This window comes from Scyliorhinus torazame, chromosome 2 (genome assembly GCF_047496885.1).
Source record: "Scyliorhinus torazame isolate Kashiwa2021f chromosome 2, sScyTor2.1, whole genome shotgun sequence".
NCBI classification, from domain to species: domain Eukaryota; kingdom Metazoa; phylum Chordata; class Chondrichthyes; order Carcharhiniformes; family Scyliorhinidae; genus Scyliorhinus; species Scyliorhinus torazame.
The window spans coordinates 388,705,625-388,732,342 of record NC_092708.1 but is presented as its reverse complement, the minus strand read 5'-3'; the positions used below and the strand labels follow the sequence as shown (position 1 = coordinate 388,732,342).

The following is a 26,718-nucleotide window of genomic DNA, read 5'->3' as shown; positions in this document are numbered from 1 at the left end:
CAGCTGGAGTACCAATGCTACACTGGTCTTAGTATCTGGAATAGTGAAGTGAAAATTGGTCAGGCATTCTGTTCCTGATCACTATCCAGCATTCCAAAGTCCACAAGTATGAAACTTGGGTGAGTGTAGTATCAGATTTGGTCATGATGGCACCCTTCCCCTGCCTTTCTAGTCTTTTAGTTGGTGAAATAGCTTGTTCATGCTCACTGTGAAAGATCAAACCAGAAGTAATGCATGGTAGACTATGGGGCTGTCAAGAGATGGAGGAACTATTTGAAATGGTGTAAAAGTGTTGCCTAAAACTATAGTTAAAGGTTTCTAAAACAAAACTAGACAATGCTTTATGTAATGAAAAACATCAGGTTTCAATATTGTGTGAAAAATGTTCCTCTATCTGTAACTTTTGCTAACTGTGCGTTTTCCACAGCTTGGAATTATATATCGAGACATTAAACTGGAGAATATACTACTCGACAGTAATGGCCATGTGGTTCTAACAGATTTTGGACTCAGTAAAGAGTTTCTAATAGATGAAGTGAGTGTTTCTTTTAACTTTCTTGTAACAACATGTGTAATGCATTGATGAGACTCAATGCTGTATGTTCAAAATTAATATCAAATGTTAGATTGGGAGAACAGTGTTTAACAATGATGTGAATTTGATGGAGTTTACTACAGTAATATTTTTCTTAAACCTTGTTCAAAATCAGACAAATCTCTAAGCCACAAAAATGGAAAATATTGGACAATCAGTACGTCTGAAGCATCTGTGGACAGAGATGGGAACTAACGTTTGAGTCTGGATAACTCTCTCAAAGCTAGAGGGAACTGGAAATAGGGTCAGATTTATACTGTTGTGGCAGAGGGTGGGGGGGGGGTGAAGAAGTGGGACTGGATTGAGGGCCAGCGATAGGTGTAGAATGACAAAAATGTCATGGACAGAACGACAAAGGGAATGTAAATGGGGTTGATTAAGGCAGCAATGGTGTGCAGTCTTAAAACTGCCTGCAACTAGTTTGTTTTGCAGAACCTGTCCAAGGTGTATTTTGAATACTTTTATAATTTAGGTTAACCTAGTAACTGCTTTTGGGTTTTGTGGGGGTGGTGAGGAGGGAGAAAAGTACACTGAAGAAATCAATCTTCTTTCTGCAACTTGTTTCTGCCATGTGTTGATAGCCATTTACCTCCTCAGAGATTAAGGGAGGGAATCTCCAACCTCCCAGCCGTGTGTTTTTCAGCAGCCGGAGGTGCTGTGCCATTCGCTGGCAGCGGGACTTTCTGTTCCACGTTGCTGGAAAAAACGCAGGTGGGGGTGCGCTGCAGGTGGGTCCATAGAATCCCGTCACCATCCAGTGAACGACTGGAGAATTTCAGCCTAAATGGCTAAAAGGAGAATAGGAACCATGTGAACTTACAGTTCAAATCTTGCACTTTGTACCCTCAGTCAGAGCAGTGGGACATTATTCCCTCAGTCAGATCAGCAGGGCTATGTATCCCGCAGTTAGGTTAGTGGGACTGTATACTCCAGATAGATCAGTAGGACTTTGTACCCCCAGAATGTGGGTCTTTGTACCACCAGACTGATCAGTAGGGCTGTTTACCCCAATCAGGTCAATAGTGCTTTGCAAATGCTAAAAACCTATAGCTGATCTCCAATTTTTGTTCCTGGACAAAACAAGTTTATGTAAATACAACCTACCGCATGTAAATTATACCTGTTAGTATACAATGGTTTCTGCGCTGTTGAATGTCAAATGTGAGAGTTGTATTTGAATATTTTATGAGCAGTGCAGAGCTACTAGCTGTAAGCTGCAGTCTTTTGGAAAAATTTTAGATGACAAAATGGAATTAGGCACAATTCTGACACAGTTTAATATGCGGATCATATAACAGTGTAAAGCACTTGCCAATTGTATGATTTGTAAATTTGTTTGTCAAATACTTAGTGCTCACATGCAAAATCATACCAGATACAAGCACGATATTTTTTGTGTATTGCAGAAATAAGTGTGCTTATGTGACTGTCAAGTATTGCACTCCTGAAATTTGTGTTAAGCTGTATGTGGACTGCACTCTTGTGAATATTGCCATAGTACTGAATCAGACATTACTTCTAAGTAGTTAATTGCAAGAAAACTATTTTAAAAATCAAATTGGAATAAAATACTTTTACAGTTTCCAAAATATGAAGCTTTGTTTTTGTTGAATCTTAAATACGCAGAATGCATAGACAGTAGTAGAAATTACGATTCTAATAATCCTCCATTCCCCTAAAGGTTTCCTTCCCTGTCCTGCCACCTAGGCCAGGGTTTTTCTACAGTTGGGGCTCTCTTTGTAGAGGGCAATGTTCGGGTTTTCTAAGTTTTGAGGCATCGGAAGAATGTGGGTGATAAGGCAGGCTGGTTAGAAGGGCCGCCTTGGTTCACTGGACGTCAGCCCAGGTCTCCAACATAGTCCCTATATACCTTGACTTTCACCCTCACTGCACACACTCCATGCCCTCTCATAGCACCTCATACTCCCATTGTGCCTCATACTCCTCATGCCCTCTTATACTCCCAATGATTCTTATACTCTCAAATGCCCCCTCATTTCCCCATGCCCCCCCCATATATCTTCTAGCGTCATTTGCCCAGTTTCCACATCAACAGGCCTCAGGATATGTTTGAAATGGACATTAAAAGTTCATAAAATTTAATAGAGTTGTCATATTCAAAGACACTTCTTACTGAAAAAATCTCCTCTATAAACCCATTCAAATTTCCACAAGCGGTCAACTGTTATAAAAGCAAAAAAACAATAGTCCACTTACAACGTTAAAGACAGATAATATCTTAAAAACCTCATAAAGCAGTCAATCAAAATGCAAACACAGTCCTCCTGCTGAGCTAAATGGTTTTGGACATTTTGAAACTCAAGCGAGCATTCATAATAGCCTCAGCTATCAAAACAGACTGGGAAATATCAACAATGCAGTCCATTGAAACTGAAATAACGGATGGCCTTTTGTTAAGCTACAGATGGTATTCATTTCTATTTCAAAGCAGATTGCCTGTCAATCAATGGAGTACAACGGGTGCTTAGATTCTTTTCGCATTCAACAGCCAAAACAATTCTTTCAAAACTAAAGATCACTGGACATTTAAATCTCAGTCCAAAACATGAAAGATTTGTTTCCCAGCACCTTTATCTACAGTTTTAAATGCATTATGTCGCTTTCTCAAGTGGGAAAAGTACTTTAAAACATATCAACATGTACACAATGGTGGTCAATATAATGGTCCACTTGGGGACATTGTCCTATGATCAATTACTCCATTAATTACATATTGACATTGCACTTAACTGTCAGAATGATCCAGAATCCCCAGCAGGCTTCCCCTAGTGGTCACAAACTCACAAACCTGGTGGGGGGGGGGGGGGTTAGGTCTTCCAAAATCCGCAGCAGCACACAAAAGTAGCGTGGAACAGCAATTCAAATTTCCAATGGTCCTCACAATGGCAACCCTGACCTCAGAAGACATGCAATGTGGGGTTTGCACTGAAAACCTTCCCTACCCACCAGAAGGCCACCGCAAAATAGTGTGGCGTCAGGAAGGCACTCCACATTGAAATTTGCTGTCAAATATCCAAAAACTTTTACTCAAGCTTACCGATTCTCACCTCCATCGGGAGACAAAAATCAAACTCCCTATTTTAATCACAGCTACAGATTTAAGAAGCTTACAATTGGTATGTGCATCCAAATAATTTATATATTAAGATGAAAAAGCAAGGGTCCATGCATTGATTGACCGCTTCCTTTAACAATGTTCTCCCCTAATTCCAAGACTGTCATTCTGACTCTCAAATATTCTTGTTTGCTATTTTTATCCAGTTTCCTACATTCTGACCTGGAATCCCACAGATTTGATTCAGTCATGGCCCAGTGGATAGCACTCGAGTCACTGACTCAAAGTTGTGGGTTCAAGCCTTCCTTCAGGCAGTTGAACACACAATCTACATGGATACTTTAATGCAGTACTGTTGTAATGTTGGTGATCCCTCTTTCGTGTGAAATATTGAACCTCTGAGGTGGATAAAGGAGTGGGTGTTTTGACTTCGATAAACAGGGCATAATTTTCAAAGCTTTAAGATGACACAAATCTGGGAAATGCAGTAAATAGTGAGGTTGATAACAGACCTCAGGAGGACAGAGGCAGACTGGTGGGCAAAAGCATAAGAGATTAAATTTAACACAGAGAATTGTAAGTGATTCATTTTAGGAGGAAGATTAATGACAGGATCATAAATAAGATGGCATATTTTTAAAAGGCACGCAGGAACGGAGAGACCTAGGACTCTATGTACTTGGCTTTGAAGGTGGCAGTACAGGTTGAGAAGGCTGTAAAAGCATTAAATCAAAAAAGCTGGAAATACTCAGCAGGTCAGGCAACATCTGTGGAGAGAGAAACAGTGTTAACATTTCAGGTCAATGATCATTTGGTTCTTATTTTCAATTTCCAGCATCTGCAGTAATTAGCTTTTGTATTTCTGTTAAGAAGTCTCATCGGATCCTTACCTTATAAATAATGGCATAGAGTACAAAAGCAACAAAGTTATACACTGGTTAGGTCCCAGCTGGATTATAGATCATAGAATTTACAGTGCAGAAGGAGGCCATTCGGCCCATCGAGTCTACCCTTGGAAAGAGCACCCTACTTAAGCGCACGCCTCTACCCTATTCCCGTAACCTAAACCTAGTAACCCCAGCTAACCTTTTGGACACTAAAGGGCAATTTAACATGGCCAATCTACCAAACCTGCACATCTTTGGATTGTGGGAGGAAACCAGAGCACCCGGAGGAAACCCACGAGAAAGTGCAAATTCCACACAGTCACCCGAGGCCGGAATTGAACCTGGGTCCCTGGAGCTGTGGGGCAGCAGTGCTAACCACTGTGCCACCGTGCCGCCCTATTATGGCCAATTCTGGATGTTTCACTTTTAGGAATGATGTCATGGCCTTAGAGGCGGTGCAGAGGAGATTTGCTATAATGGTGCCAGAGGTGAAAGAGTTGAATTACATGATGAGACTGGGATGTTCTCCTTAAAGCAGAGGCTTAAGAGGAATGTTGATTGAGGAATTCAAAACTTTGAGCACTTTGATAGTGTAAGTAACTGCTTCTAGCAGTGGAAGAGCTAGAGGACACAGATTTAATATAACTGGCAAAAGAACCAGGAAAGACATGAGGGAAACACTTTTCCACAGAGAGCCATGATGCTCTGGAATGCACTGCTTGAAAGAGCATTCAAAGCAGATTCATTAATGACTTACAAAGGAAATTAGATAGATACTTGAAAAGGGAGCAGAAAATGCTGAGATATGGGGAAAGAACAGGGGAGTGGGAGTACCTGAACTACTGTTTGACTGACCTGGCACACGATGGGCCAAATAGCCTCCACCTGAGCTACATCATTTTGGGTGGGATTCTCCGCCCCGCTGCGCCACATTTCTGCCCCAACCGGCCAGTGGGATTCTCCGTTACGCCAGCCGGTCAATGGGGTTTCCCATTGTGGGGCTGCCCCATGCCGTCAGGAACCCCCCCCCGGACGCCGGCATAACGGAAAATCATGCCGGCGGAGAATCCCGGCCTCTATGTTTCATAATGATGCACTTTACATGCAATAACATTTATGCCATATAACAGAAGTTTATCTAATTCTTTTTTACGAAAATAGCATGAGAATGGAAATGCACCTTGTCCAAATAGAATCCTCCATAGGAATTAATAATAGTGTGTGTTCCACATCTGACAGAGACATTTGGAACTTACTTGATGCTTGAGATTTTATGATATTTCTTTTACTTGTGGAATAAATATATTTTTTAATTACCCATGTGATATTCTCCACATCCCGAAGAGCGTAGCAGAAAATATTTGTTCACTGCCAGCATCAAATAAAACATACATTCTGGCACACGTTTGAAACGATCCTCAATTAATTTTTTTTTTAAATGCTTGAATTTATTGTGACTGTCCAAATATTCAGACAGAGCTACCAATAATTCCACACAATTATAATCATGCATGCCATTCGTTTTTTTTAAATTTACTCTGCAAGGGTCAGAAATTTATTAATCCAAGATTCAGGAATCCAAGCTCGTAGGGATCCCAAGGACGGAGATGTTAATTTCCCAGCCTTCTGAGCTGTGGGGTTTTGACAAGACATGCCATTTAGAGTCCAGTCACAATGAGGGAATTGTAGCAATAATCTCTGAGGGCCCCGTATTAACATTTTTGGAGTGGGTTGATATTCAATCTGTGTCCTAAATCAACAATTTTTAAATAAATATTTTTATTGAAGGTTTTCCATTTAACCACAAGACCCAGCACCCCCTAAAATCTAGTACAGCACAGCGTGATCATTATTCCATATATACATACAGAAAAGATGAGCATGCATGAACAGATTCAAAAACAGCTTCTTCCCCACTGTTACCAGACTCCTAAATGACCCCCTTATGGACTGACCTGATTAATATTACACTCCTGTATGCTTCACCCGATGCCGGTGTCTATGTATTTGCCCTATTATGTATTGCCCTATTATGTATTTAATTTTAATTTAATTTTATTTTCATGTACTAAATGATCTGTTTGAATAAACAAACCCAATCCAATCCAATTACTCGTACAAGTGGTTCAGCATTGTGGTCTCCTTTCATATGGATATTAAGGAAACCAGAAAGAGTAGGGGATCTCAGAATAACAGGATAAAACCATGAGCACATGGCACCATGGTGCATGCCCTCCTCCACAGAACAACAGAGCTACACAATATACGGGATCCCTTATCGGGCAAAATACAATCAATCAGGACCTAACTCAGCATCCCAAGACCTCCAAGCAATGATAGGATACCCCAAGAAAAGGGGATCACTAGGATACCACCACTGGTACAAGACATGACTTGGCAGTGTATACTCTCGTATACAGGAGCCAGTAAGCCAAGGATTTTTATGCCATGATAAGTCTCGCAACACAACAAACCTCACACCTCTCCAGCCAAATCAAAGGCACCATTCAAGCCACACCATCGCTGAAAAATGTCAACCATTTTGCACCAAGGAAACCCCATTGACGAGAAGATGAATCGCCAAGACACCCACCAACAGGATATCTTGGGGGAAGAATACAATTCTCCTCCTCCCAACAGGATTATGGACAACCTCGCGAATTAAATTTGACAAATCAGAGCCTGTATCAGCACCTCACCTCCCCAAATAAAGAAAGGAAACCCAGAGAGAGAGCAATGCCAGGATTAGCCAAGATACATCAGACATGGACTAGCAATGTAGGGTGCAATTCTCCCCAAAAATGACTAAGGGCGCGATCCTCCGGAAAGATTTCTACGTGTGGTAGCGGGTGGGAAGTGCTTCCCACCACTCGGCCCAGCGAGGTTGGCAACGTTATTCAATGTTAATTGGTCCACTTAACGAGGTCCCACGGGCTTCATGCCGCAAATGAAGGCTCGCGAGCCGATTCGCCACAACAGAATCGAGCAGCACTTAAACAATACTTACACAGCCAACCTCATTCAACTCGCAGCCATGGTGCCGGGATAACCGGCCCCAAGATTTGGAGACGCGGACCTGGGGAGGCCCCTAGATGCGTTGGAGGCCAAGAGGGATGTCCTGTTCCCCCAAGGGTCCCGGAGGCGGAGCCACAGGGCAGCGAGTGCCGTCTGGAACGAAGTGGCAGCGGCCGTCAGATCGGCAAGTCTCCAGTGCCGCAAGAAGGTCAACGACCTACACCGGCAGCACAGGTGAATTCACACCAACACCCCCCCCCCCCTCCGAGACCTTTCCTCCCCCACGCGAGCATCCTCCAACCCTCCCTCCAACCCCCCCAGGCCTTCCTTCACCTCTTCCACCCCACACCGTTGTGAACCACGCATGCGGCTAACAATGCCCTCTCTGTGTTTCCGCAGTAGAAGCTCTCCCACAATTGTCGGGAGAGGGCCCAGACTGGCGGAAGAGTGCCGGCCATAAGAATCCTCATGACCTTCGAGGAACGGGCCTGGAGGTGACGGGGGTGACCAAAGACAGAACGTTCATCAATGCTCTCAGATGGTCATGGCCGAAGCACTGCAGAGCTTGTCCAAGTCACAATCGGGCATTGCCGAAGCACTGCAGAGCATGGCCCAATCACTGAGGAGTTTAACCGAGGGCAACGACACCATGGTGCAGACATCGGGGAGCTGCCAGGGCTGGCAGAGCCAGCTAACGCAAGTGCAGCCAGGGCTCGAACCAGCTGCCCCTCCATCCTGAGGTGAACTCGCAATGTCGAGAAGCACATGGCTAATCAACATGACTCACATTGTAAAAGGGGCCTCAGCGGGGAACGTGCGGCCAAGGCCACATATAGCTCCGTTTTCTACACTGGGGAGCTCTGCTCAACAGAACTCCCCAGTGTGAACTTCCGGGTGCGGCGATGACCAGCTGAGTCGCACGTTTCGGCAGCTCCCTGTGAAACGGACTTTTGGGCTCTTGATAGGAGCCCCAACGGCAATTTTAACGGCTGAAAACACCGTGCGGTAAACCAGAAGGGTGTTCCCCCTGGACACGAATGGAAAAAGGAGAGGAAAATGGCCGGATTGCAGCGGATCCTTTGGAGCAGCGGCAAGGAAGGCAAGCAGAAACCAAGATGGCGTCGGAAGGTGGCAGTTTCATATGGGGCCCTGAACAACAAGAGTTTTTGAAACGCTGCGTGGAGGAGATAAAAAAGGAAATGAAGAAAGAGTTGTTGGCCCCGATATTACAGGCGATTGAAGGGCTGAAAGAGGAACAAAAGACCCAGGAGCAGGAGCTTCGGGTCGTGAAGGCGAAAGCAGCAGAGAATGAAAACGATATACAGGGCCTGGTGGTGAAGTCGGAGATACAAGAGGCACACCAGAAACGATCTGTGGAGAGGTTGGAGGCACTGGAAAATAACGCAAGGAGGAACAACTTGAGGATTCTTGGCCTTCCTGAAGGTGTGGAGGGGGCGGATGTCGGGGCATATGTGAGCACGATGCTGCACTCGTTAATGGGAGTGGAGGCCCCGACGGGTCCGTTGGAGGTGGAGGGAGCATACCGAGTTATGGTGCGAGGACCGAGAGCAGGAGAAGCTCCCAGAGCCATAGTGGTGAGATTTCTCCGTTTTAAGGATAGAGAAATGGTCCTTAGATGGGCGAAGAAAACTCGGTGTAGTAAATGGGAGAACGCGGTGATCCGCGTCTATCAAGATTGGAGTGCGGAGGTGGCGAGAAGGAGGGCGAGCTTTAATCGGGCCAAAGCGGTACTTCACAAAAAAAAGATAAAGTTTGGAATGCTGCAACCGGCAAGACTGTGGGTCACATATCAAGGGAGGCACCACTACTTTGAGACGGCGGATGAAGCGTGGACTTTTATTGTAGAAGAAAAATTGGAATGATTGGACTACGAAAATGAACGTTTGGACAAAGTGGTGGGACGAGTGGGGGGGGGGCGAAGAGGGATTGTATGATTAATCCTGCGGTATGGTAACTTTTCTTTCTCCCACAGGTGGTGATGGGGGGAGGTGGGGAGGGAGAGGAGATGGGGCGTTGGCCATGGGAGGCGGGGCCGAGGGAGAGGCGCGGGCTTGGTTCCCGCGCTATGATAATTATGGCGGGAATAGAGAAGCAGGAAGGAGGGGGCGCCGCACGGGGCGAGCCGTGATCACGGGGGGAAGCCGAGGTCAGCCAGAGTTTGCTGACTTCTGGGAGCAACATGGGGGGAGTAATTACGCTAGCGGGGGGGGGGGGGGGGAATTACTGGGTTGCTGCTGCTGGGGAAAGGGGGGAGTGGGTACGGGAAAGGATGGGCGGGGGGGCACCGTCTGGGAGAAATACAGCTGCGTGGGAACTGGGCGAGAAGCTGGAAAAAGATGATGGCTAACCGGCAAGGGGGGGGGGGGTGGGAAGCCCCCCAACTCGGCTGATCACGTGAGGGGGCTTAACGGGCCGATAAAGAGGGCACGAGTACTCGCACACCTTAAGAAACTTAAAGCAGAGGTGGTCATGTTACAGGAAACGCACCTGAAACTGATAGATCAGGTTAGGTTGCGCAAAGGATGGGTAGGGCAGGTGTTCCATTCGGGGCTGGATGCGAAAAACGGGGGTGGCTATATTAGTGGGGAAGCGGGTAATGTTCGAGGCAAAGACTATAGTGGCGGATAACGGGGGCAGATACGTGATGGTGAGTGGCAAATTACAGGGAGAGATGGTGGTGTTGGTAAACGTGTATGCCCCGAATTGGGACGATGCCAATTTTATGAGGCGAATGCTAGGACGCATCCCAGACCTAGAGACCGGAAAGCTGATAATGGGGGGAGACTTTAACACGGTGTTGGAACCAAGGCTGGATAGGTCGAAGTCCAGGACTGGTAGGAGGCCGGCAGCAGCCAAGGTGCTTAAGGATTTTATGGAGCAGATGGGAGGGGTGGACCCGTGGAGATTCAGTAGACCTAGGAGTAAGGAGTTCTCGTTTTTCTCCTATGTCCATAAAGTCTATTCACGCATAGACTTTTTTGTGTTGGGTAGGGCATTGATCCCGAGGGTGAGGGGAACGGAATATACGGCTATAGCCATTTCGGATCATGCCCCACACTGGGTAGACTTGGAGATAGGGGAGGAAACAAGAGGGCGTCCACCCTGGAGAATGGACATGGGACTAATGGCGGATGAGGGGGTGTGCTTAAGGGTGAGGGGATGCATTGAAAAGTACTTGGAACTCAATGACAATGGGGAGGTTCAGGTGGGAGTGGTCTGGGAGGCGTTGAAGGCGGTGGTTAGGGGGGAGCTGATATCAATAAGGACACATAAAGGGAAGCAGGAGAGTAAGGAACGGGAGCGGTTGTTGCAAGAACTTTTGAGGGTGGACAGACAGTATGCAGAAGCACCGGAGGAGGGACTGTATAGGGAAAGGCAAAGGCTGCATGTGGAATTTGACTTGCTGACCACAGGCACTGCAGAGGCACAATGGAGGAAGGCGCAGGGTGTACAGTATGAATATGGAGAGAAGGCGAGCTGATTGCTGGCACACCAATTGAGGAAAAGGGGAGCAGCGAGGGAAATAGGGGGGGTGAGAGACGAAGATGGAGAGATGGAGCGGGGAGCGGAGAGAGTGAATGAAGTGTTTAAGACATTTTATAAAAAATTGTATGAAGCTCAACCCCCGGATGGGAGGGAGAGAATGATGGAGTTTTTGGATCGGCTGGAAATTCCCAAGGTGGAAGAGCAGGAAAGGATGGGATTGGGAGCACAGATCACGGTAGAAGAAGTGGTGAAAGGAATTAGGAACATGCAGACGGGAAAGGCTCCGGGACCGGACGGATTCCCAGTTGAATTTTACAGAAAATATTTGGACTTGCTCGCCCCGCTACTGACGAGGACCTTTAACGAGGCAAAGGAAAGGGGACAACTGCCCCCGACTATGTCAGAAGCAACGATATCGCTTCTTTTAAAGAAGGAAAAGGATCCGCTACAATGCGGGTCCTACAGACCAATCTCCCTCCTCAATGTAGATGCCAAGGTCTTGGCCAAGGTAATGGCAATGAGAATAGAGGAATGTGTCCCGGGGGTGGTTCATGAGGACCAAACTGGGTTTGTGAAGGGGAGACAGCTGAACACGAACATACGGAGGTTGTTAGGGGTAATGATGATGGCCCCACCAGAGGGTGAAACGGAGATAGTAGTGGCGATGGATGCCGAGAAAGCATTTGATAGAGTGGAGTGGGATTATCTGTGGGAGGTGTTGAGGAGATTTGGGTTCGGAGAGGGTTATGTTAGATGGGTGCAGCTGTTGTATAGGGCCCCAGTGGCGAGTGTGGTCACGAATGGACGGGGATCGGCATATTTTCGGCTCCATAGAGGGACAAGGCAGGGATGTCCTCTGTCCCCATTACTGTTTGCACTGGCGATTGAGCCCCTGGCGATAGCGCTGAGAGGTTCCAAGGGATGGAGGGGAATACTTAGGGGAGGAGAAGAACACCGGGTATCTTTATATGCGGATGATCTGCTACTATATGTGGCGGATCCAGCGGAGGGGATGCCAGAAATAATGCGGATACTTGGGGAGTTTGGGGGTTTTTCAGGGTATAAATTGAACATGGGGAAGAGTGAGCTGTTTGTGGTGCATCCAGGGGAGCAGAGTAGAGAAATAGAAGACCTACCGTTGAGGAAGGTAACAAGAGACTTTCGTTACCTGGGGATCCAGATAGCTAAGAATTGGGGCACATTGCACAGGCTAAATTTGACGCGGTTGGTGGAACAGATGGAGGAAGATTTCAAGAGATGGGATATGGTAGCATTGTCAATGGCAGGGAGGGTGCAGGCGGTTAAGATTGTGGTCCTCCCGAGATTCCTCTTTGTGTTTCAGTGTCTCCCGGTGGTGATCACGAAGGCTTTTTTCAAAAGGATAGAAAAGAGTATCATGGGTTTTGTTTGGGCCGGGAAGACTCCGAGAGTGAGGAAGGGATTCTTACAGCGTAGTAGGGATAGCGGGGGGGCTGGCACTACCGAGCCTAAGTGAGTATTATTGGGCCGCTAATATTTCAATGGTGAGTAAGTGGATGGGAGAGGAGGAAGGAGCGGCGTGGAAGAGATTAGAGAGGGCGTCCTGTAGGGGGACCAGCCTGCAGGCTATGGTGACAGCCCCATTGCCGTTCTCACCAAGGAACTATACCACGAGTCCGGTGGTGGTAGCTACACTGAAGATTTGGGGACAGTGGAGACGACATAGGGGAAAGACCGGAGCACTGGGGGGGTCCCCGATAAGAAACAACCATAGGTTTGCCCCGGGGGGAATGGATGGGGGATATGGAATGTGGCAAAGAGCAGGTATAACGCAATTGAAAGATCTATTTGTGGATGGGAAGTTTGCGAGTCTGGGAGCGCTGACCGAGAAATATGGGTTGCCCCAAGGGAATGCATTCAGGTACATGCAATTGAGGGCTTTTGCGAGGCAACAGGTGAGGGAATTCCCGCAGCTCCCGACACAAGAGGTGCAGGACAGAGTCATCTCAAAGAAATGGGTGGGGGACGGTAAGGTGTCGGATATATATAGGGAAATGAGAGACGAAGGGGAGACTATGATGGACGAACTAAAAGGGAAATGGGAAGAAGAGCTAGGGGAGGAGATTGAGGAGGGGATGTGGGCAGATGCCCTAAACAGGGTAAACTCGTCGTCTTCGTGCGCCAGGCTAAGCCTGATTCAGTTTAAGGTATTACACAGGGCACATATGACTGGAACACGGCTCAGTAAATTTTTTGGGGTGGAGGATAGGTGTGCGAGGTGCTCGAGAAGCCCAGCGAATCATACCCATGTTTTTTGGTCATGCCCGGCACTACAGGGGTTTTGGATGGGGGTGACAAAGGTGCTTTCGAAAGTAGTAGGAGTCCGGGTCGAACCAAGCTGGGGGTTGGCTATATTTGGGGTTGCACAAGAGCCGGGAGTGCAGGAGGCGAAAGAGGCCGATGTTTTGGCCTTTGCGTCCCTAGTAGCCCGGCGCAGAATATTGCTAATGTGGAAAGAAGCCAAGCCCCCGGGGGTGGAGACCTGGATAAATGATATGGCGGGGTTCATAAAGTTAGAGCGGATTAAGTTCGTCCTAAGGGGGTCGGCTCAAGGGTTTACTAGGCGGTGGCAACCGTTTGTCGAATATCTTGCGGAAAGATAGATAGGGGAGAACAAAGAAGGCAGCAGCAGCGGCCCAGGACTTGGGGGGGGGGGGGGGGAGGGATGGGGGGGGGGGGGGGGTGGGCCTGAGACAAGGCAGTTGCCAATTAGGGCTAGTTTTTATTTTTTGTTATTTAATATTTATTTATTTGTTGTTGTTTTTGTTTAAATTTAAAAAGGTCATTATTATCTGTATTGTTACAATGTTGTGTAAAGGATGCACAATGTACTGTGTTGGTTGACCAAAAATTTTCAATAAAATATTATTTAAAAAAAAAAAAGAACTCCCCAGTGTAGTGAGGTCCCCGAAGCAATCCATGATACCCCCACAGTACTATGGGAGGGTATCCGCACCCCCACCCCAAACCCACGCAGGGCACCCCCGGTGCAATCACGCATGTGCAAAAAATGCCAGCTTCGCACCTTAATGCCAGCCCCTACCAGCTGGCAGCGCTACCTGGGCACCTTGGCAAAACCATGCTAACACCCAGGTAGTGCCAGGCTAGCACCCAGGTGGTGGTGCCAGGCTGGCACTGCCAAGGTGTCCAGGTGGCACCAGCAATGCAAGGGCACCGCCCTGCCCAAAGGACATGAAGCTGGGGGCCTCTGATATCCTGGGAGACCCCCATGAGTGCCGTTCTGTCTGGTCTCCGTTTGCTGAACGGCACTTGCCCAAGGTTTCTGAGCCGAAGGGGATAAATCCTAAAGCCTCCGGTACTTCAGGAATCTGCACATTAGAGTGAGACGAACTGTCGCAGATTTGCCAAAAAGTGATCCCACCCACAACGGGCAGAATTTACATCGCAACGTTTCCCGAGCCAGGTAGATCCTGGGAATGGGGTCTCCCGGCTTTTATCGGCCGCGCTGCACAGCAGAGACCTGCTTTTCGGGAGCAGCATGGCTTTCGGATCGTGCCATAGATGTCCAAGGATTAACTGACCACTTCCAGAGATGCACCAGGACATATTTCCCCCTACTCCTACAATACCAGAGGCGCCAAAGACAGAAACCAAAAATGAACCCAGTCCTTTCCAGTGCACATGATCTGACTGGACCTTCGTTGGAGGCAAGCAAGGATTCCTTAATCTCAAAGTAACAAAAGTACAAAAGAAAAACACAACATCAATAGTTCTAATGGGGATTTTCCTCATCCACAATGAGGACTTAGGTCAGACCAATCACCTCCATATCAAACCACCCACCCACCACCTTGCTGTGGCACTCCCCATCTTATGTCTAAATAAAGTGAAGGGTACCAAAAAATGCAATCACTCAGTGTAAAAGCAAGGATTACAGCGCATTAAAAGAAATTAAGGTAAATACTGCACACCTTAATGTCATACAACCATCTCAGCATGATTTTCACAGGATAACAGGCAACAAATGCCTCTGTGCTCATATATCATATACCCTTTTCATGATAAAAGGCATAACACAAAATCAGGGGTATAATCACAAGGGAACAAAATTCAGAATTAATGATGAACTGCAGGGTAATATAACCATCCACAAAGCTTGGAAAGGCCCAAAGCCATGACAAAATCATTGGGCAGCAACTAGGATCCAGCCACAGTTTCACCAAAGCCCTTGCACTTCCGCCATGTCATCATCCTGAAGTCTCGATAGAAAGGAACATAGGACCCAATGGGTGGCAAACATCCGTCGTGTTCTGCCACCTCAACTCTTCTCGATGAACACCAAGGGCAAGGCAATGTAAGTGGCCGGACTCTTCGACCGACCCCAGGCCTCGAAAACCGGATACAATGTGCTGCATCGAACTCCAAAAGCCTAACCTTCAAATTGAGATTGTGAAAGCATGCCAGCCAGTTCTCAAATTCAACCGGGAATTCATCCCCAGCTCCCCTCAGATGCAGCAGGATTTCCAAGGACTATGGGTGAGCCCCCACCGAGAAAACTGCCCTATTGACCGACAGGATTCTCTTCTCCGCTTCAGCATATCTGGCAGTTCATCAATGTGAGCACCAATAATCTGTGCCGGGGAGCCAAGACTGTCTACAACTTCACTCACAATGGCAGCCACCATTGTGACGCCAACGGCTTTGCCAAAGTGTAGGCACGCACATCAGCGAAACCGCCACTACGAGTTGGGCCCCACCCCAGCCATCTCTGAATGACTCAGTCAAACAAGGATTTTCTTGACTTAACTCGGCTCCCCATCGCCAAATATTAACCAGGGTCTTCCAGGAACATAGTGCAGATTATACACATCCGGATCAAATAATTATGGGTTGTGCATCAGGATAAAAAAAATGTCAGTTGCTCCAAAGCTCTCAAAAACACAGACAGTCCCGCGCTTCCATCACGTGACACCCTAAATTAACATTTTATTGACTAAACGTTGCTGTGAATGTACTTGCATTATCACCAAGCATGGGAATGCTCAGGAACAAGCTGCTTGATGCAGTTGATAGCTATACATGTGCATTCATTTTCACTCCAGGCCAGCATGAATTCTTGCTATGTTTTAATCTATCACAGATTTTGACATGGATGTGCTGCAGAGGTTGCCTGTGATTGGTTCATGGTTGGATCTCTGGTCACCAGTTTATCCCAGGTTATTTGAAATACCTAATTGGGAATTTTGCCATTACAGTTTAAGGAAATAAACTGTTTCAACCCTGTTGGAGATTGAATCTGTTTCCAGTTGATAACACATGAGCTTGCTCTGGAATTTTCAGGAAGTTGCTGCAGGTATTGCTCCTGACTTTATATCTTTCCCCCTTCCTCTTCCTTCATCCCCCCATAAAAATACTCAGAATTTGATAAACTGCCATAAACATTGCCATAAGCAAGCTATATAACGATGATACTTACTGAAGACACAGATATGCACACACTAATTTTGTAAGCTAACTCCAGTGCTTTTTGAACTGGCAGTGAGCCTTTTCCTTTGATAGTTAGATCAAAGCTTCTTCCATTTGACTGCTGTACAAAGTCATCAAACGATGAGCATAGTACGCAATGTTCTTCAAAGATAGCTGGTCAGATTTTTCATTAGACTATGCTGCAGTGTTTTTACAATTAGTGTTTGCTTAGATTCACAGTCTGTGCTTTTACCCTTCATGTAACCCCCTTTAATCATTGGTAGATTGCAGTTGAAATGGCTTGCAATACTTCCCTCAATAGGCTTCCATTGTTAAAGAGCAACAACATCACACTTGAATGGCCATTTCTCACAAATCTTCTCATAAATCTTCAATGTTTTCAGTGATACAGACACCAATGTGAATAATCAGTCATAATGCTCTAGTTTTTATTTGGGGCAAACATGTCTATTTTTCTATTTTCCATAGACAGATCAATATTGATAGGTTTATACTCAAATATAAATACAAAAATATTTGATCTTGTCAGTGTACTGAATGCTAAACCTGAGGCATTCAAATGGTCATTGGATAGACATATGGACGATAAGGGAACAGTGTAGATGGGCTTTAGAGTGGTTTCACGGGTCAGCGCAACATCGAGGGCCGAAGGGCCTGTACTGCGCTGTAATGTTCTATGTTCTATGAGCAGCACAATCAAACTTCGAAATGCATCTATCTTTACTGGAGAAGAGGATGTTGCCAATTTAGCAGTAGAGGAGGTGTTCATAGCAATATAATAAAATTAAAAATAAAGAGGATGTACATCAATTGTTGAGTCCTCAAAGTAGAGAGGTTGCCTGATCTGGATGCACAATAGGTTACGGAGAGAAGTAAAGGTTAAAATTGCAGAGGCTCTGGTCAAATCTTTCAATCCTTAGATATGGGTGTGGGGCCAGGAGATTGGAGGATAGCAAACATTACCCTTCTGTATTACGGGCCAGGGTTTAGAGAACCCCAAAGTGTATCATGGAGTTCACCTGACCCACAACGTTTAATAGATTTTGGTTATGGGGAGCACAAGGGCCCACTCTACAGGTGTGATACAACAGAGATCTAAAGTACTTTTAAAACAAAACAATGTTTATTCTATGAATCCAGTTAACATTTTGTAAACACACAGTAAATACCTTAGCAACTATCAACTCAAATACTTCCCCAAAGAATACAATACTCTATAAGTAACCCTTAATCTTTCCTAGCAACATCCATAAGACAAATACCCTCTTTAACAAAGACAGCAGATTTAAATTCTCTACTGAGAACAGTTATCACTTTTAAATTAGAAAGTGATCTGAAGACATTCTTTTCATGCAGAGAGAGGTCAAAATTACACCTTGTTTGGCTGGATGCAGCTCCAACTCCGAAAATGAAACTAAACACACACTGTAGCTGCCAGCTCAAAACACGAAAGTAAAAGCAGACAGACAGCCCAGCTCCACCCACACTCTGACATCACTACAGCTATTTGATAAACACCACTTTCTTAAAGGTACATCCACTATAGCTATTTGATAAACATCCATTTCTTTATTTTTAATAAACAATTTTAATGAAGTATTTTTGGCATTACAAACAACAGTATAGAAACAATGTACAAAGAACAAGAAACAGAGTGCAATCCCCGACTCCCCTCCCGCCAAGACCCGCCTAATTGACCCCCTATTCTACACTACCCTTAATCCCCCCCCCCCCTGCTGACGATTAATTCTCCGCGAAGAAGTCGATGAATGGTTGTCACCTCCGGGAAACCCTAATGGTGACCCTCTCAAGGCGAACTTAATCTTCTCTAGGCCGAGAAAGCTTGCCATGTCAGTTAACCAGGTCTCCAACTCTGGGGCTTTGCGTCCCTCCAAGCTAGCAGTATCCGTCTCCGGGCTACCAGGGAAGCAAAGGCCAGAACATCTGCCTCTTTCTCCTCCTGGATTCCCAGGACTTCCGACACCCCAAAAATCGCCACCTCTGGACTCATTGCCACCCTTGTTTTCAAAACTCTGGACATGACGTCCGCAAACCCCTGCCAATATCCCCTAAGTTTTGGACACGCCCAGAACATGTGAACATGGTTCGCTGGTCCTCCCGCACATTTTGCACACCTGTCCTCTACCCCAAAGACTCTACTCATCCGGGCCACTGTCATGTGGGCCTGGTGGACCACCTTGAATTGGATCAAGCTGAGTCTGGTGCATGTTGCAGTCGAGTTGACTCTGCTCAACATGTCCGCCCATAAGCCATCCTCCAACTCACCCCCAAGCTTCTCCTCCCGCTTACGCTTCAGCTCCTCGGTCTGCGTCTCCTCCGCCCCCATGAGTTCTTTGTAGATGTCCGAGACGCTCCCCTCTCTCACCCATCCCCTAGACACTACCCTATCCTGGATCCCCCTTAGTGGGAGGAGTGGGAAGGATGATATCTGCCTGCACAAAAAGTCCCGCACCTGTAAATATCTAAATTCGTTCCCCCTTGCCAACCCAAACTTCTCCTCCAGCGCCCTCAAGCTAGGGAAGCTCCCCTCTAAGAACAGGTCCCCATCCTCTCAATTCCCACCCTTCGCCATACTCGAAACCTCCCATCCAAGCGCCCCGGGGCAAACCGGTGATTGTCACATATTGGGGACCGAACTGATGCTCCCACTGCTCCAATGTACCTCCTCCACTGACCCCAGATCCTCAAGGCCGTCACCACGGGGCTGGTGGAGTACCTCGCCGGCAGGAACGGCAGAGGTGCCATTATCAACGCCCCCAGACATGGGTCATAATTTCAAGCTAAGTGGCAGAAGGATTAAAGGGGACATGAGGAAAGAAAAACTATTTTATGCAGAAGGTGGTGGATGTCTGGAATTCGCTGTCTTGAGTTGGTGGTGGGGGCAGAGACCCTAAACTCTTTTTAAAAAAGTACCTGGATCTGCACCTTAAGTGCTGTAAGCTATGGGCCTTGTGCAGGAAAATGGTATTAGAAAGGGCATGGACAAGATTGGCCGAATGGCCCCCTTCTGTGCTGTATTATTTCTATGTGGTTCTATGGTTCTAACTTGAGCACCTAACCCAGGTTGGCACATCAGTACAGTCGTGAAGGGTGTGGGAGATGCCGTCTCATACAAGACCCTAAACTGGGTTCCAAATCCCCCTCTCAGGTGGATGTAAAAGATTCCACGTCACTATGTAAAAAAGGAAAGGGGAGTTCTTCTGCAGTCTGGGCCAACATTTGTCTTCATTGCTGTTTATAGAACTTTGCTGTGTGCAAATCATATTCCTCATTTCCCCACAATACAACAGTCGGTGCACTTCAAAAAGAAACTTAATTGCTGTGAAGTTCTTCTGGGACATCCTGAGAACTTGAAAAATTCAATTAAAATACAAAATCTTTCCATTCTTTGCAGTATAGCTTTAGTTTCTCATATTTTGTTTCTCATCTGTTCGTGTCGTGATTCTGGAAGTGCAGGACATGCCAGCTGGCAAGATACAGTTGTTCTTTTCCTACCCTCATGCCAACAGCATGGGCCTGCAGTGTGTATTCAGATGTTAGGCAACGAGATCGCGTTGTCACAAGCCACAACACTGAAGCCAAAATTAATCTTTTACTTTGGTATCTGAATATGGCCTTCATCAATTAAATTACAACTAGAAGTATTGCAGAGAAGCACTTTAAAAAAGAAATTAGACTGGCTTTAATGTGTCCGAAGGTACTTGTTAGAAAGATTGGAGTAAATGTGAATACAGAGAACCTGCTGTGTCATTGTTTGAAAGGAAGTGGGTAGCAATTGTGTGAAGAAGCAATATTCATCTTTTACTTTTCCAGTATATTTCAGTGCTGTAAACGGAAAAGGGTTGTTTCTCAATCATCTATCAAGAACCATGTAATAACTAAAATTACTGAAGTTCTAAGGTTGCAAGTAATGATTTGTGAGCTCAATGCTTTCCAGTTAAAGGGCAGTTAAACACATGGCCAAATCATTCTTACTTCTTCCTCCAAATTACTGTGAATGTTTCTTGCTCATCTAAGAATTTTGCTTATTAATTTAGGTCATCTAAGTTGCCGTGACACTTTTTTCTTTCCACAGCTAGCTGTGGTTGAGTTTTTCATATGTACTGACATCTGTTACATTGTTTGGCTGCAATTCTTAACCAGGTGGGTGGGGGTGGATGATGTGGCATACCAGCTTAGGATAAATATTCAGGCCTTTGGATTTGAATGGCAAAGCCAAATTTCTGCAGTTTCGAGCCTCACTTTATATTTTACTAATAATTGCAAAATGTAGTTGCTGTCCAAACGTTACAGCTTTAATGTCCACAGGGACTGCCATATGTGGGAAGTCATGGACCATACCGGCATCCCAGATGACCACGTGTGCATGTAGTGCCCCCGAATGCAGAAACTTGAGCTCCGGGTTTCGGAGCCCGAGCGGCGGCTGGAGCCACTTTGGCACATCCGCGAGGCCGAGAGTTATGTGGATAGCACATGTAGAGGGGTGATCACACCACAGCTCAAGAGACTTGAGAAAAAAAAAGGAATGGGTGACCACCAAGCAGCCAAAAAGAAAAAGGCAGGTAGTGCAGGAGTCCCCTGGGGTCCTGCTCACAAATCGGTTGTCCATTTTGGAAACAGATGAGTCAGACAGGTCTACAGCACAGAAAAAGCCCTTCGGCCCATCACACCTGCATTAAAAACAACCACTTAAGTATTCTAATCCTATTTTCCAGCACTTGGCCCTTAGCCTTGTATGCCTTATAATCGCAAGTGCACATCTAAATACTTCTTAAATATTATGAGGGTCTCTGGGTGAAAACGCTTTTCCTCACATCCCCTCTAAACCTCCTGCCCCTTACCTTAAATCTAAGCCCCCTGGTCATTGATCCCTCCACCAATGAGAAAAGTTTCTTGCTGTCTGTCCATGTTCCTCATAATGTTATACATCTCAATCTTGTTCCTCCTTAGTCTCCTGTGCTCCAAGGTAAACCCAAGTCTATCCAATTTCTCTTCATAGCTAAAACTCTCCAGCCCAGGCAGCATCCTGGCAAACCTTCTCTGCACTCTCTTCAGTGCAATCACAATCCTCCTATAATGTGGATTCTAGGATTGCACACAATACTCTCGCTGTGGCCTAACCAGCCAGGGTGCTGGTTCCTCCAGGGAGAGCAAACAGAGCCAAGCTTCTGGCACCACAAGCGGCTTGACTGTACAGGAGGGGTGGAAGAAGAAAGCAGGAGTGATAGTGATAAGGGATTCATTAGTTAGGGGAGCAGACAGGCATTTCTGCGGCCGCAGGCGTGACTCCAGGATGGTGTGCTACCTCCCTGGTTCCAGGGTCAGGGATGTCACTGAGCATTGAATGAACGATATAGGTAGAATGAGGGATGAGGCCCTGCATCAGGAATTCTCTGCATTACTCCTGATACCACATGCTAGTGAGTTTCAAGAGAGTAAGGTGAGACTGGATGGCCTCTAATTTAATGCTAGGAGTATCTTAGGTACTCTTGTGAGGCAACAACATCACAGCTCCAAGTGTGAATACATGCTCTAAACTCAAGAGCATGTATTCACACTTGGAGCTATGATGTTGCTGCATCACAGAGATGTGGTTGGGGGAGGGGCAGGACCGGCAGCGCAACATTCCGGGGATCTTCAGGCAGGACACTATTAATTAAGGAGTCTGTTACTGCAGTAAGGAGGGACAATATCTTGGAAGGATCTTCTAATGAGGCTTTGTGGGTAGAGTTTAGGAATATAAAGGGGGCAGTCACATTGCTGGGAGTGTATAGACCACCAAATAGTCAGCGGGCAATAGAGGAGCAGACAACTCACTGAGGTGTGTAAAAACAATAGTAGAGTAATTTTATTATTTGTTCATGAGTCGCTGGCTGGACCAGCATTTATTGCCCAATCCTGAGGGCATTTAAGAATCAGCCACATTGCTGTGGATCTGGAGTCACATGTAGGCCAGACCAGGTAAGGATGACAGATTCCCTTCCCTGAAGGACATTAGTGAACCAGATAGGTTTTCACGACAATCGGCAATGGTTTCATGATCACCTTTTTTAGACTTTTTAATTCCAGATTTTTATTGAATTCAAATTTCACCATCTGCCATGGTGGGATTCGAACCCATGTCTCCAGAGCTTGACTCTGGCTCTCTGGATTATTAGTCTAGCGATAATAGCAACATGCCACTGCCTCCCCATAATTAATTATATTAATTAGAGCAAAGAGGGGGGCATGAAAAAGCACTGGCAGGTAACGTTAGGGAAAATTCCCAAAGGTATATCAAGGGGAAGAGGATAAGCAGGGAAAGAGTAGGACCAATTAGGAACCAAGGGGGTAATCTGTGCGTCAAACTGGATGACATTGGTAGGGTATTAAACGAGTGCTTCACATCTGTCTTCACCTTAGAGAAGGAGGATGTGAGTGTAGAATTTAGACAGAGGGACTGTGAAGGTCTTGAGCAGTTTGACATAGGGAGTGAGGAGGTTCTGGAGTTTTGGCGGGCTTAAAAGTGGACAAACCCCCAGGCCCAGATGAGTTGGATCTCAGACTGTTATGGGAGGCAAGAGAGGAAATTACAAGGGCTCTGACTCAAATTTTTTATTCCTCTGTAGCCACAGGGGAGATATCAGAGGACTGGAGGACAGTTAATGTAGTTCCACTTTTCAAGGCGGGTGGTAGAGATAAACCAGGGAATCACAGACCAGTGTGTCTCACATCGGTGGTAGGGAAACTATTGGACAAAATTCTGGAGGACAGAATCAATCTCCACTTGGAGAGGCAAAGTTTGATCAGGGACAGTCAGCATGGCTTTGTCAGAGGAAGGCCATGCCTAACAAATTTGAATTTTCGGGGACCAGGCGGAATGACAGGGTCTCCCAGGCGATCGAAGGCACCCGGGTGGTCAGTCTCTGGATAGGGTGGCACCCTGGCCTGACTGATGCCACCTGGGCACCTTGGCACTGCCAGCCTGACACCCTGGCAGTGCCACCTGGGCCCTGACTCAGGGTGCCCAGGCGGCTCTGCCAGGGTGCAGGGATGGCAGTGCCAGTGTGACAGGCTATCAATTTGCCCACGTTGTAGATTGGTGTCCTGCCCATGTGAAGTGGGGTGCAGGAGGCCCGAGAACCCCCTTATAGGTGAGTTGGGGGTGTCCTGGGGTCTCGTCAGGGGGTTGAGAGATCGGGAATCCTGCAAGAATTTATGCTAGTGGCCTCGGGGGGCGGTTGGATTCCCCACCAGGGGCCGAAATAGCAACAAAGTGCTGTTAGATAGCTGGGTCGTTCCCACCGCTACAAAGAGGTATAACCAACACCCTACAACATGCTGGCAGCAGAGAGATAAAACCCAAAACGTCGTTAAAATACTGGAGGACTGAGAAAAATGAACAAAGCATTTTAACCTAAAAAGGGCTGCCAGAAGCAGATGCAAACAGGAAAACGCTCTAAAGAAAGGCCTGGAAGCTGAACATAAAGATTTAACATTCCTTACTGCAGCAGAAGAGAAGACTCCAGTGAATCTTATTTGGAAGTAAAGATTCAGAGTGCAGAGTCAGCTTGCCAGCGTGAGAAAAAGAAACATGTCACTAAAACTCAATCCCCAAGTCAGAGCCTGAACACTTGGGGCTGGCTTCTCCGCAGCCCCGCGCCAAAATCGCATTCGGTGCGAGGCGGAGACTCCACTTTCATGCCAAAATCAGGCCCAGCATCGGTCTGGCGATTCTCTGGGACCCGAAAATTGGTATGATCGCAGAGTACGCCGCGCGACTGGGGGCCCATTGACAGAGGCCCGCCCAGCGATACTGCGCTCCCGACTGGCCAAGTTCCCAACGGTGTGGGGGGGGGGGGGTCCTTATGGGCAGCCGGGGGGGGCCTTATGGGCAGCCGGGTGTTAGATCCGTGCAGTTAAATGTACGGGCGCACGGCCAATCGGGAGAGTCTAATTTTTGCGTCTGGTTCCGTGGTCCAAGTCCGCCATGGAGCCTGGCGCTGGAGGCCACCGCCGTGCTCATGCGCGGACTACAAACCAGAAGTGCAGGGACCCATATCCGCAGCTAAAGCTGTGAGATTTACTCCAGGTCCCTGCTAGCCCCCTGCAGGGCATTGAATTAGTTCATCTTTTTTACAGGAATCTCTGGAGTAAAACCCCAGCGTTTTTACGCCAGCGTGGGGATATAGTCCCATTTTTGGAGAATCCAGCCCTTGGTGTCTGAGCTTGTCCAAAAAAAGAGAATTCATTAAATATTTTGCGTATATACATGGCTGTTCAGCTCATTAAAATTCAAATGGAAGCTCAAATTCAATGGACTGGTAATTCAAACAAAATTAAAACGCTGAATAAGAGAAGTCCACAAACAGCTATTGTCAACCACAAGAGATGCTGGAACCTAGTAGCAGCCATCCATGGCTGACAATGGAAACAGAGGTGATTGTACCACTGAATCTTCTCGCCACAAGAATGCTCAGCCACAAAGGACATTGACCCACATGACGACAGAAAAAGCGAAAGAAGCAACATGATGAAGAACACAATGGTTGTCCACCACACAAGAGTAGAAGCAACCACCGATCAGTGCAACAGCCAAAAAAGAGCAAGCGCATGAAGGGATGGAAGAAGAGAATGAAAATGTACTCAGATGCCGGCTCAACCTCCAGAACAACAGGCAGAACCAGGAAAAGCAGAGCCTAGCACTCCTCTGACTAGAAGTGTAAACCAGGTTTGGAAGGCTTATGAGGCCTCCAGATTGCCTGAACCTTTTAAATTCAAGGACCTGAAGGGGGAGGATGGGGCAATGTAGTTATAACAATGTCGGACATGTAGTAAACTACTATAACTCCAAATTATTTGAATAAAGACTTGGGGGAGGTGTATTATCAAGGTCTGGCATGTGTAGGTTTAATATGGGACTGAATACAGCACCACTCACACAGGGAGGAAAGAGAGCATTTGACTAGCACACAGAGTCAGTGTGGTGTTGGAATCATAGAATCCCTGCAGGGCAGAAGGAGGCCATGTGCAAACATGGAGAGAGCCATGTGCACACCAAAGCATGGAGACAGCTCCTAGCTTTACGCTTTAACGTGCATTTTTTAATAGTTCTGGTGGTTAATGAAAAAGCTACAAAGTTAAAAACAAAATGCTGGATAGACTCACCTGGCAGCATCTGTGGAGAGAGTTAGCATTCCAAGCCCATATGGCCCTTCTTCAGAGCAGGAGAGGCTTAGAAATGTGATGGGTTATAAAGTTGGAGAGGGGATTGAGCAGGTGGAGTGAAATAGAACGCCCAAGATAGGTGGGAGCTCAGGAGAGATTAGACAGGGATATCATGGATATATGGGCAGTATGGTGGTACAGTGGTTAGCACTGCTGCCTCACAACACCAGGGACCTGGGTTCAATTCCAACCTTGGATGACTGTCTGTGTAAAGTTTACCTGTTCTCCCCTTGGCTGCATGAGTTTCCTACGGATGCTCCAGTTTCCTCCCACAGTCCAAAGATGTGCAGGTTAGTGGATTGGCCATGCTAAATTGCCCTTTAGTATCCAAAGGATTAGGTGGGGTTATGGAGATAGGGTGGGGGCATGGTGCTGGGTAGGGTCTCTTTTGGAGGGTCGTTTTGACTCGATGGGTCAAATGGCCTCCTTCGGCACTGTAGCGATTCTAAGTTTCTATGAAGACAAAGGGAGTGTTAATGGTAGTTTTGAATGCAAAGAAGGTGATAATAATAGCATAATGGCATGGTAACAGAGTGTGTTAATAGCAAAACAAAGATCAGCACTCTGTGAAAGCAAAGCAAGTAATAGATTGCCCTGTTGAGGGAGGGGGTTGGGAAAAACTACAAAAATGAGGAGCGAGTTGATGGTCTCTAGCTGTTGAGCTCAATGTTAAATTCAGGAGGTTATAAAGTGCCTAGTTGGATGATGAAGTGCTGTTCCTCCAGTTTGCGTTGGGCTTCACATTGCAGCCGGCCAGGACAGAAATATGGGGATGCGAGCAAGGTGGTGAGTTGAAATGGCAAGCAATTGGAAGGTTGTGGACTGAGGACTGAGCGAAGTTGTTCCACAAAGCGGTTATCCAGTCTGCGTTTAGTCTCCCCGATGTAGATGAGACTGCATTATGAGCAGTAAATACAGTAGAC

General features: G+C 46.6%; 1 protein-coding gene across 2 annotated transcripts in view; it reads left to right on the top strand.

Moving 5' to 3' along the window:
* The window catches only part of LOC140405517 (ribosomal protein S6 kinase alpha-5), a 365,875-nt gene that overhangs the window by 169,387 nt on the left and 169,770 nt on the right, over positions 1 to 26,718 (top strand). For both annotated transcript variants that reach the window (XM_072494073.1, XM_072494063.1), the window contains one exon: positions 428 to 535. In XM_072494073.1, coding sequence (XP_072350174.1) covers positions 428 to 535 — 108 coding nt within the window. The remainder of the gene's footprint in view (positions 1 to 427; positions 536 to 26,718) is intronic.